The 12,297-nt window shown below is 39.8% G+C and overlaps 1 protein-coding gene across 3 annotated transcripts in view; it reads left to right on the top strand.

Moving 5' to 3' along the window:
• The window catches only part of cica (capicua transcriptional repressor a), a 50,242-nt gene that overhangs the window by 17,577 nt on the left and 20,368 nt on the right, over positions 1-12,297 (top strand). For all 3 annotated transcript variants that reach the window (XM_005752713.1, XM_013915835.1, XM_013915836.1), the window contains exons 4-5: positions 3,699-3,830; positions 6,312-6,465. In XM_005752713.1, the coding sequence (XP_005752770.1) occupies positions 3,699-3,830; positions 6,312-6,465 (286 nt within the window). The remainder of the gene's footprint in view (positions 1-3,698; positions 3,831-6,311; positions 6,466-12,297) is intronic.

Below are 12,297 nucleotides of genomic sequence, written 5' to 3'. Positions count from 1 at the left end.
TTCATAGCTAAAATAACCTAAACCGAAAAATAAAACTACCCACCGTTGCATTTGGCCATATTCTGGTATGTCACAACCACAGAGAGTATAAAACGTGGACATAATCACCATGACATCACCCACTGGTTTGTGAAGGCAGTTATGAAGCCTTGCGCCGAGCATTTTCACTGTCGCCATCTTAGTGTTTTGAAACTGGATGTGATGAGTGAGGGTTAGATCTCGCTAATGGCTTGTAATTCACAAGAGACAAGAAACCCCCTCCCTGCTCTCACCAGTGAGCTTCAAACTTTGCTTTTTTGACAAAGCTAATGGTTAAGACCTCCAAGTATGCCTTCGCCTTAGTTATCCCGCTATAGGCTCATGCTGCTGGGGACTTCCCCTCTTTTTACTAACCATGTTTTATATACCACAGCTGCATGTCTGTCTTTGTGTCTCTCTTTTTTCTCTCCCTTCAACCCCAAACTGGTCACAGCAGGTTACTGCCACTCCCTGAGCATGGTTGTGTTGGAGGTCTCTTCCTGTTAAAACAATGTCCTTCTCCCCGCTTTTGCCAAATAGTTGCTTGTGTGTCTGTTACAATAACATGTTTGCAATGTAAAGTGCCTTGTGTGTACGATATGTTTAAATTGAGAGATTTTAGCCTTTACACACATGTGCTACACAGATGAGCAGGTCGTAGTAGTAATTATTGTAATTGACCACATCTGTGGCTGGAAACAGCAAAATGTGTTGCATGTCGACAGTTTGAAATTCACGCTTCTTTCTATTGTTACAATAATTCGTGACATTATAACTGTATCCTATTGAGCTGCTCATTTAAACTAGCAGACTGTCATTAGTTACACTTTATTTGAAAGGGTCTTAATTCTCTTAATTTGGTCTTATAGCCAATTCAAGAAATGTCTTCACTGAATATTCTACAGTAACAAATGTCTGCATCAGGACTTATTTGATTATTAGGATCCCCATTAGCTGTAACACAAAGCACAGCTATTCCTTCTGGGGTGGGCGTGTATATTAACACATTTTAAAACAGTGATGTAAAACAGCGTGACTTCTTTTAACTTGTGGATGAGGTGTAACCAGTTGCCCAGAAGTCATGTGACGTGTCATATAGCTGTGACAGAAGTCTGTATGAATCGGTTTATCACAAATGAAGTGTGTCATGTGTTTCAGTCAAGCAGTACACATAAATAGCCATAGACCTGCCTGTAATTTGCCACACACAGAAATCCAGTGTAATTTTGTTTGGGATTGTTTGTTTATGTCTTGTGTTTATATAATGAACGGTTGCTATGGTTGCTATCAAATGTTGTCTCTGCTCTTCCTTAAAATGTCTGCATCAGCTGATTTGTCCTCGATTGAGACCTTCAATCTCGCGGGTTTAAGAGCAGTGCAGCTGGATTTTACCTTCAACCGACTAATGAGGAAAACAACAATAACGTGTGTGAATTGTTTTGCATTTAAGGACTTTCCCGGGCATCTTAGCAAAGCGTCTTGTGGTGTATAAAGAATTTGAATAAGCCTCACTTCCTCAACTGAAGTTCCCTTTACAAACAGTAGTATAAACTTGGAGAAAGAAGTACGGAGTCCAGAAGTCTCAGTGCTGTGATGCTAGTCATGTGATCCAAGAATCTGCATCTAAAGGATTTCTTAAACACAGTGAAACTAACAGCAGCTACAGTACATCCAAGATGCACTTCTTTTTCTTACTTGTCTAGCTCAGCAGTATCTAGATCTTCATTTAGAAGAGCAATAGCTGGCAAATGGTTAGCTATATTTAGACCATTTTAATACTTAATTATATAATTATAAATGGAAATGGAAACTGGACATGTCAGTGCTGCAGCGAAGAGTTCACCACCAGTTCGTTTCCACCAGGCTGGACTTGAATCTGGACTAATGGAGGCAGGGGAGGAACAGGGAGCTGGGAGGAACTGAAGCTGAACGCTTTATCAAATAAACTCAGTAAAGATGTCTAAAATACCATGCCTCTGTAATTAATATAACTAGAAAGGTTAGTGGTGTATAATTCAACAGTTTAACAAGTTTATGTAGCTTAGTTTCCATTAACCTTGTGAGTCTCTTCTTTTACATGCTAACATGCTGGTGTTTAGCAGGTTTCTTTTCTGCTGAGTTTACCACCTTGGTTAAGGATATCAGCATGTTCACGTTCACTAAGTAGCCTGAAACACAAAAAACAGCTGTGGTGAATGGGAATGTGTTTGGTTTTACAGGATCAGTCAGTAACAGACAACCGTGCAGGGTTTTTCTCCATGCAGGAATCTTTTGTGCACCCCAAAAATGCTTTAACCCAGAAGGATATTGTAATAAATATATTGAAATCAAATTATGCTTGAGCTTTTCATTCGCTCAGCAGTAAAACACTGTAGAATTTGGTCTATAAAATGTTCAGAAGGAGCATAAGAAAGCATTAATTTATGTCATGTAAGGCCAAAGAATCACTTACTTTATGTGAATTAAACATGCCTACTGGGATCCCCATAGACCCATTTCAGCCAGCTCAGAATGAGTGGTGGCAAACCAGTGTTTACCAGCATCCAGACTCATCCTCTGTGAGCTATGAACATTGAGTAAAAAATGAATGTTAGTCCAATGTTGTTGAGATGTTTTAGTCTTTAACAATATCCTGGTTCAACACAGTCGTTGCCATTCCAGGGAAATATTGGAAATACATAATTATTAGGACAATTCATTGGACTAGGGCAGTTCTTTAAATTATTTTATTTGTATGTTCAAACATATTGTGAAATATTTGTATTAGGGAAAAAAAATCTCTAGTAAAGGAAATTACTCCAGGAAAAATATGTACCCAGTGAAGGCTTGACTATAAAATTTACAGTAAATGTATGTACGTATGAACGTTATGGCATTCTGTTTCTTTTTTTAAATATTAATTGTAACTTCTTTTCAACATCTCCTTTTATTTTACTTAAGTTACTGAAGCAACCTTGCAAACAGGTGTTGTAAAATTACTGTTAAAAGAAAGACTGAGCAACGAGTTTTAGTTTTGAAAAGTCATCAAACTGCCTCTCGTGCCAAGCTCCTCTTTCAACCTGATATCAGCAGGAATATATATCACGTATGGTCAAACAACAACTTCTCTGTGATTTTACAGTATGATTTAGGGGAAAAATACTGCTGGGTCCTTATTTTGGACCCATGATGCATTGTGACTCTGTAAGATGGCAGCAGGAGAAGTTGCTCTAAACTCTTTGAATTTATTGCATTTTGTTTTACGGTGTCGTTTGTGTCAGCTTGAAATAGATCCCACTACAGAGAGAGTTCAGCTGAGAGTCTGAAGTTCGGCAGGGGTCTAGACAGCGAGTAGACTGGAGTCTGGAATCTGTGTGGATAAAATAACAGGTTCCCTCGTCACATCGCACACCACATGACCCCTCAACTCTCATTATCCTGAGGGCTCATCTGCATGTGTGTGTGCTGGAGACAGGTGCTGACTAGGTGACTGAGTACACAACTCCATTCATGGTCTCCAGACACATTTTGTCAAAGTGTGGTTTTTAGTATCGCTTTGACAGCAGTGATGGTCACACAAGACTTCACATGCTGCCAGCGGGCAGAGTGATACTTTCTGTTTACAGGCAGTGATACTGAGGCAGATAAACATGATGACATTTCACTTTTTCTCTCTCCCTCTTTCCCTTCTCTTCCCACAGTTTGGACCAACGTGGAGCCTCGGTCGGTGCCAGTGTTCCCTTGGCATTCGCTGGTCCCTTTCCTGGAGCCCAGCCAATCGGGAGCAGCTGCCCAGCCCGTTGATGGCCAACAGCTTGTCAATCAGAGCAAAGGTACCAAATGACCATATTCCTTTTCTGTACACACGACCTCGTAAGGTTTTACCCAGGAGAGGTGTGCCGAAGATGGATTCGTGCCCTAAAAACAGTTTTATAAACAGTTTTCCCACAATAAAATATTCATAACAGGAAACGGCATGCAGGGATATGTTCTCAAATAACGCCTGCCAAAACAATCAAGTACGAATCAACAGCCAAGTCAGTGTTTCCCAAAACAGTTGCGACAGGATTGCAAATCACCACAGTTGGTGTTCACACCATTATTATTCTCGTAACATTGTTGATAACACTATTTATTGAGTCAAGTACTGAAATCTATTCAAAGACTGATTTGAGCAGGTGGGGATTGTCAGTAAGCTACAAGCTAATTTGGAAACAGAAATCTCTTTTGTACACATCTTAATGGGATTTTATTTTAGGCCCTTTAAGTCATATTTTTAAGAGCTGTAGGCTGTTTAAAGAGGTTCTGCTTACCACCTCTCTATTTATATCTGCTACTGGAGTAGCTTTGCATGATTCACAGTTCAAAATAAACAAGTAGCTTTAGCTCCTCCTTCTTTAAGCCAGCTTTCATCTGATTGGCTGCTCCTTACAAATAGAGGTTTGAACAGCAGGAGGAAACTAAAAGTACTAAAAACTGTCTCACACCCAGCATTTTGAGCTGTCTGAAGCCTGAGCCTTTCAGCCACAGGGATTTTACATGTTAACCTCATTATTTGAGACTTCATCCATGTTTAATATGATCTCTACCACTTTAAACAGTGCATACCACATACGAGAGAAAATAAGGGTCTACTTTAAGACCTGCTTCGAAGGTCACAACTTAAAATTGCTTGTTTTATCTGCTCAGAAAATCAGAGTAGCTGGTGATAATTTCCCAATGAGCTGACCTGCTCATGAGTATTTAGCAGCATTTGCTGCACACACCAGCATTTTCAGCCAATGTTAGTGTTTTTATAAATACTTAGCCACCTAGACATCACTCATTAGTTTTTGGATTACCAGTTTGAAGGTTAGAGTTTGACGTTTGGCCCAGTGCCATCTCGGCTCTGTGAAACCGAATATGACTATATTTAGATGAGAGAATAGAGCTGATCAGCTAATGCCTAGCTAATTTGGTTAGCAAAGTGTATCTGTTATATACACAGACTGTATAAGTGAAGACAGTGCAGTTTTGATCACTAGTTTCTACTTCTACTGAAATGCAGCACAACGTTTATTGTGCAAATTAGAGTTTGAAAGCAGTATGAAGCATGGTGTGCTTTAGGGTGGGCCTACTAAGAGTTGCTGTGTAAGCATGCAACGCCTCTTAGTTTCTCTGTGAAATCCACCATCACTTATCATGTGTGGTTTCAAAACATCAAGATGACGATGCAGAAATACTGAGCTTGAGGCTTCACAGTAATGGTAAACGGTAAATGGCCTGCATTTGTATAGCGCTTTACTCAGTCCCTAAGGACCCCAAAGCGCTTTACACTACATTCAGTCATTCACCCATTCACACACACATTCACACACTGGTGATACCAGTGGCACTGAACTGCCCATTTGGTGACAGTCGGTGGTTATTTACAGTAAGTGGCTTTATTATCTTAGAAGTCAGCAGGGTTAAAAACAAAATTTTCCTTACTGGAGAAAGTGAACAGCCAACTCTTTTGATGATACTGAGAAATACTTTTGCTAGAAAATTAGAGAAATAACATCGAGAAAACAAAAGTAATATTAAGAGAGTGAGCAGAGAAAGAAAACCCCACTCTGTTTCTCATCTGTGAAAGTGGAATAGATAACTTCGTTGGACCCAGATCACCATGATCAGACTGCACCAAGTTACAAAATGAACATCATGCTGTATTAAATAAAAAATAAAATTAGCTTTGGAGACTATAAACTCATGAGGACATTATTTGCTGAGGCCTTAAATCATGTAATTTTCTCATAAACGTCTGCATCATAAGACTTCTGTTTTTGCCACTCCTGGATCCACATTTTAGACCCAAAAGCTATGTCTTATTTTATTTTGTTAGATTTGTTCCCCACACAGCCTGACTGACTAAATGCTGCAGAGAGTGTTAGCTAAATAAGTAATGGTGAATTCAGAAGTTGAAGCCAGTCTCTGTAAACCCGTCAAACCTTGAAAACAGAATAAATACAAGGAATACTCGGCTAAATCTTTCAGTCTGTGGATTTAATGGACGCATACTTATTTGATGTACAGATTTAGATTTTAACTTTTCAGAGAACAGTTTCTTTATGTTTGCCTCCATCTTACACAAGTATTTTTGTTACTACAGCAATAGATTATAACATAGATTGAGTCAGAGCTTGTCACACCTCCCACAGACAGTTGGCCAGAATACCTGCCATCAGCAAGCTGCATGCAGAGTAGCCCCGTGTTTACACATACGCCACTGTTACTTTCATAAGGCTTCTCCACTAACTGGCACATAAATCGCTTTTTTTGGGTAATATTTTCAGAGCCTCGCTGTGCTGTAGCTCTGGTGAGTGACGGGCGGTCAGGTCCTCCAGACCTGGAGAGAGGATCGCCATCATGTCCACCCCCAACGAATGACAATCCTCCTACAGACAGGGGTGGGGTGGACAGCGAGATGGAGAGTGACACAGATGACCCGTAAGTACAAAATGTTTGTTTGTTTGTTTTTTCATTTTATGCAGAGTTTCTTTCTGGCGAGTGATGTTTCGACGCGTACAGGGTCTTTTTATATGTTTTATTTGCTTGGATATTGAGGATTAAAGCCATAAAACGCACTACAGTCAGCTGACTTCAGTTCCTGTGGGCATCAAAGGACAAGCGCATGATTTGAAAGTGCATTAAGACCAGGAAGTACCCACTGCTGTTAAAGTGACCTGGAATTTCTTAATTGTTTTTTCTTTCTTATTGTTTTAAAGAGTTTTTATTCCTGTGAAGCACTTTGAACCTTTATATATGATTCAAGACTATAGAAGTGGTTGTGAGTGTACATGAGTCCAGGAGTACCATGGAATTTTAAGTCAACCAAGCTTTATTATTTTAACTGCACAAATGGAATTTACATACATTCAGTGCCCTGAATGACACGTCAAAGGTCCTGATTGGTAGAGAGGACAACATTTGTGAGGGGGAAGATTTCTTGTGTGGAGAAAACAAATAAAAACCCCTAAAGATGAAACAAAAGCTATCAGGAGAAATTACTCCAAAAGTTTCCTGTTTATGACTTCAGCTGGACTGGGGGTGTCAACGGCTTTCAGCATGAGTGTGTCATTTGTTTTTGAGGAGGTAACCACTAATGCCATTGTGCCAAATGAGTTAGAAAGGCACTTGAAGACCAAGGGTCCCCTTTCAGAGAAAGTTTGGCTACTGCAAAAGAGCACAGGATGTTAACTAGAGACGGCAAGAACGTGTGCTGGATTGTGTGGAACTGTCAGATGATGAGGAGTGGGGTTTTAGTTTTAGTGGGGCTTATTGCAAAAGCGTCTTCATCTGACAATAAAATCAAAATTGTCATTCATGTCATTCTGGATAGCATAAAGGGCTTTTTCTCTGCAGATGAAAGCTTGATTTCTCTTTGAAGAAAAGCTAGAAAACCACTGAGCTATACAAATAAAAATGGCCCGACTCTTTGCAAACAACTGCAAAGAAGGCATGCGAACAAAAACACTAATAATGATGTGCCTGCTGACCTTAAACAAGCAGCCAAAGCCTGATTTTTAACACGTAACAAAAGTAGAGCTGAGGCTTGTAGCCTCCATTACAGCACAATCTGCATGGCCTCAACATTTTCCTGTGAAGTGCACTTTGTTCTGTTTGCCCTGTGTTGATACTTAAACACTAAAAAAAGCTCTTGTGTGTAACCTCATTAGGATAGAGACTTGAGCCTGTGTGTGGGACTGTAGCCTAGGATTCATGTGGTTCACTGGTAATGATGCAATAAGTCGTCTCAGGCCGTGCACACAAAATAAGGAACCACAAGGATAACGTTGTGTCTTTAAAGTCTAAGCTCTTATCGATGATGACCCCAGCCCATATTCTGTGCTATCAGAGTATGTAAATATTGCTTTTGTTAAGCCGTTCTTCCAAGTGTTGGCAATGAGGAGGGGGGAAAAAGTCATTCTAAATGATACGCTTAAAAAACAAGTTGCTTTTTGCTTTTCTCCAAAATATACAGTTAGAGTTTTAAAAAAAATAGCAGATTATATGTAAGATATTACTTTTTTGAGTACAGAGGCCAACATTTATGAGTGCTGTTGGAGAAGAAGTGGAATAATCACAAAAAACAAAAGGTTGAATTTAAATTCAAGTGTAGAGAGTAGCCTGGTCCCCTGACCAATCAGAAGCCAGTCGACTGCCGAAGCGGTTTAGGTCTTATTTACATGCAAGTGCAGTCTTTATATCTGTCTGCTACTCACATATGAACTCAGTCACTTCTTAGAGCGAAATAGCAAACAGTCTGGAAATCTGTTTATCAGTAGCTGCTTGCTGGTCCCCTCACTTGCTGCTGAGGATATTTTATTCTAAAGTTTTGTGTTTTTTTTTTCAGAGTCTCGCTGAAACAACAGAGTGTTGTTAACCAGGGACCTTCTGTCCCTTCGTGCTCCATTTAAATGGTGTCAACTCATTTTGAGCAAACACTTCATACATAGTGTTTGTTTCCTTTCTGCGACTCTCGGTATGACTCATGAAAGCGGGTAGTAACTGTGGATTATATTAGATGCAGTTTGTCGGTATAGTTTGAATCTCCAGCTTTAAAACTCTCAAGGACTCTACACTTGGAACAGGTGTATTGAAATCCACCTTTGCCAGCAGAATTCAAAAGAAACAAACAACTTTTCTATCAGCTGCATCGGTGTATGTGTGTTTAAGTGTGTGTGTGTGTGTGTGTCTGGCAGGAGTTGTATAGTCTGTGCTTGTTCATTCCTCTCAGTCTCAGGCTGTGTCTTTGCATCTGGCGGGGTTATTGCTCTTTCAGAGTGACTCAGACGAGCTGCGCGGCTGTCTGGCTGGTAGTGTGGTTATGAATGTTTCAGGGTCACTAGGCTCACAAAGGCTGCTGTCGCCAAAAGAAATAGATCAGCAATATCTTAACGTTACACTGCTTACACCTGTTATCTGCCTACATCTCAATGGAGAGGACAGCGGCATTAATAAAAACAAAAAGTCTGCACATTTAAAAAGAGCCGGTATATTAGCTCCGCTACCCTGTTTTTATGTTATTCGTTATCAGCCTCTTGTTATCGGTCCATTCCCAGTCTCTTGCTTTCTTTTTCTGCTTTTGTTCACTGCCACACAAAAGTGAAACATCCCCCTACACAAGCACATTCACACATACGCCTATAAACAGTACTGACTTTACCCAAAGTCCTTCTAGAAGAAAGTGTCTCCACTTGGCAGTTGTTCCTGTTAGCAAACACTAAGGCCCTGTCTGAGCGAGTGGGGAGAGAACCATAACTTTTGCTGCATGTAAAGAATCGGTAATTAAATCTGATTTAAAAACTGGCTTAAAAGTCAAAAAACTCCCGACGTTGTTTCCGTGAAATCTGCCAAACTCCCCGACGGAAGCTTGTGTGCCATGTTTAACGTGTGGTTTAAACATGACCATGCCATGAGAAAAACACTATTTAAATTATTTAACCCTCAAGTCGCCGAGCTATTTTAGTTTTAGTAACTGTGACCTCCTTACCTTAGCGTTCGTTGCAGGCTTATATTTAAGATTTTTGTTTGTACGTGTGCAGAAACATCTTCTGCAACAGCAAATGTTGCTACGCTAAATCTGTTAGCGTAGGTTTGCTTCAACACACAGACGTGGGAAATTCCAATCAAATCAGTAGCTGTGATGTCAAAAAGCACATATATATTACCGTTGGCCTTCCCACACCAATGGACCAATTGTCATTAAAAACAATGAACAGTTGGAGTAGAGGTGAAAATATTTCCTCACATAAATTTATGTCGGGAAACTTTTTTACAGTCAAAACTACCACATCAGCATATTTACATATGTGTCTGTGGCAGTGTTGGGGAGTAACGGAGTACATATGTTATGCTATGCCCTCTCTATTTTTGGTAATTCCACGCCGGTGGAACCCCCAAACAAAACACGCATTAAGAGGCTCTAATGCCTGTGTCTCAATCTCACGGCCTATGTCACCTCTACTTGCGGCCTGCATAATGACGTGACGAAATATTTTTAAAAATTATTGTTCAAATAATTATTTTTGTGTTACAGGCATAGCCTCATGGGCTACATTTAGTGTAGTCCAGTTGTAAGTAAGCTATTAAGACTCGACTGTACACTGTGTTCGTGTTTTCCCCGAAACAATAAGTTCCGTTGGAGCAGCCTTTCAACGCCTCTCTCTGTCTCTCACTAGCAAAGTTGACCCAGACAACAAAGTAAAGCTAGCCCGACACAGAACCCGGCGTATTAGCCAGACGTCCCTTTACTACGGTTCGGAGCCGCGGACCTGTTTTGTATATGCGCGGAATAGTTTACTATACGAGATCGCTGCAAAAAGTGCAGCTTTACATAATGTCCACCCTACTGTTACTCATTTATATTAAGATTTAAAAATCTAGTTGGTATTGGTATGGCGAGTAACCTTCAGTAATAGTAATAATTCACACAGCAATAGTACATTTATGTAGCTGTAAAAAACATGATAATATATTACATTACTCTCATTGAGTAATGTAACGGAATACATTACAAAATACATTTGGGGCATGTAATCTGTAATCTGTAGTTGAATACATTTTAAAAGTAACCTTCCCAACACTGGTCTGGGGTCATGAATTGTATATTTGGCTACTTGAGGGCTAAGAGCGAGTATCTAATTTTGAAGACTTTGTACACTGTATGGACAAAAGTACCGGGACACTTATACATGTCACCTATAGGAGCTGCTCAGCCTTCACAACATGGGTTCCATGCTGTGAAGCTCCCAGTGCACAGTTTTCATGCTGATGTTAATACCAGAGGAGTTTTGAAACTCTGCAGACTGTTGAGTCAGCAGAACGGCGGTAATTTTAACACCCTTTGCGCCTCAACACTCGGCGCTCTGTAGCTCTGCGTGGTTTGTCACTTTGTGGCTCAGTTGCTGTGGTTCCTGCAGTAATACTACCTTCATTTGAGAGTGGAGAGAGGAAATCTCACAACGCATCTTATTACAGCACCACGCTCAAACTCTGCAGTGTAACCCATACTTTCACAGATGTTCGTAAAGGCAGACCTCATGGCTCTGTGTTTGTGATTTTATACACCTGCGGCAACGAAAACACCTGAATTCAAACATTAAGAGATGTTTTTACATTACTTGTTGTCCATATAGTTACTCCTTCATTACCAGCTTAGTCCAAGTCTCAGCAGAAAACCTGAATAATTCTGCACTAATCCACGTTATGGGCCACAAACACTGAAGATACAGCGAAGATACCTACACCTGCACTATAATATCGAGTTACTGTCATGAATATGAGTAGCCCACGTGTTTCCTGAATCAGCCATCGATCGGCTCTATGAGGACAACCACTGTTCCAAGCTCCCTGATTGAGAGTCTCAGAGTACCATGTCTCTGAGTCAAAACTAACTTTATGTTCTTCAGCATCAGAAACAGAGACAGTACTAAACCAAATACGTTACATTTAGATTTCATAATGCCATGGTGTCAGTTATATATAACATTCCTGTTTTGGGTGGCTTTGGCATTTAATATAATTCAGCAACACCATCAAAGAGGTTTTTAACCTTTCACAAAATGACTGTGTTATCAGAGCTTAAAATGTGTTTTTCTTCATCAGATCTTCAAAAGTAACAGGAACACAAGTCTCTTTGTTTGGATCAATCATGCTTATGTATGTAACCTTCCCCAAAGGCTCAACCCTGATATTCTAATCAGTTAATAAAGTAAAAGTCTTAATTGTTATTTTCCATACGATGGTGCTGTGTTGTTTAAAATGTGCTATAAACTTGGCTTTGTTAATGACTGTTTTGAGGGGTTTTCTGTGTAATATCTTGGCAGACATTTCTTAAGCTTGTTATTCCGATAATATCTTTTTACCCCATCCTAACTCTCTGACTCATTATTGTGTTGTTTTTTTTTATATTTCCTTGTTTCCCATAGCTTAATCATTATCTCCATGGACACTGTAAATATTACTCTTGTGCCTTCATCTGCTTTTGTTTATTTATTCTTTCTTTTTCTTGTGTTTGCCATATTTGCCAAAAATGTTGAGTAGAAAAGAAAAGGAGAAGAAAAAAACACCATATTCATGTAGTCACAGCTTGACACCGAGTTCACTGTCTAACAGACTTTCTGTCTGCCTGCTCACAAAAGCTTTTCTTCTAAACAGAGTTTTTTATTATTATTTCCTTTTATCTGACACCAAGTGTAGCAACAAGATTTCCTGTGTTTCCTGTCGCTCTCAGGAAAAAGTCTGAGAGTCAACACTAAACTATTATTCTTCTGCAGA

This window comes from Pundamilia nyererei, unplaced genomic scaffold (genome assembly GCF_000239375.1).
Source record: "Pundamilia nyererei isolate P.nyererei 1_Seehausen unplaced genomic scaffold, PunNye1.0 scaffold00374, whole genome shotgun sequence".
Classification (NCBI taxonomy): domain Eukaryota; kingdom Metazoa; phylum Chordata; class Actinopteri; order Cichliformes; family Cichlidae; genus Pundamilia; species Pundamilia nyererei.
This window is presented reverse-complemented; position numbering and strand designations above follow the sequence as displayed.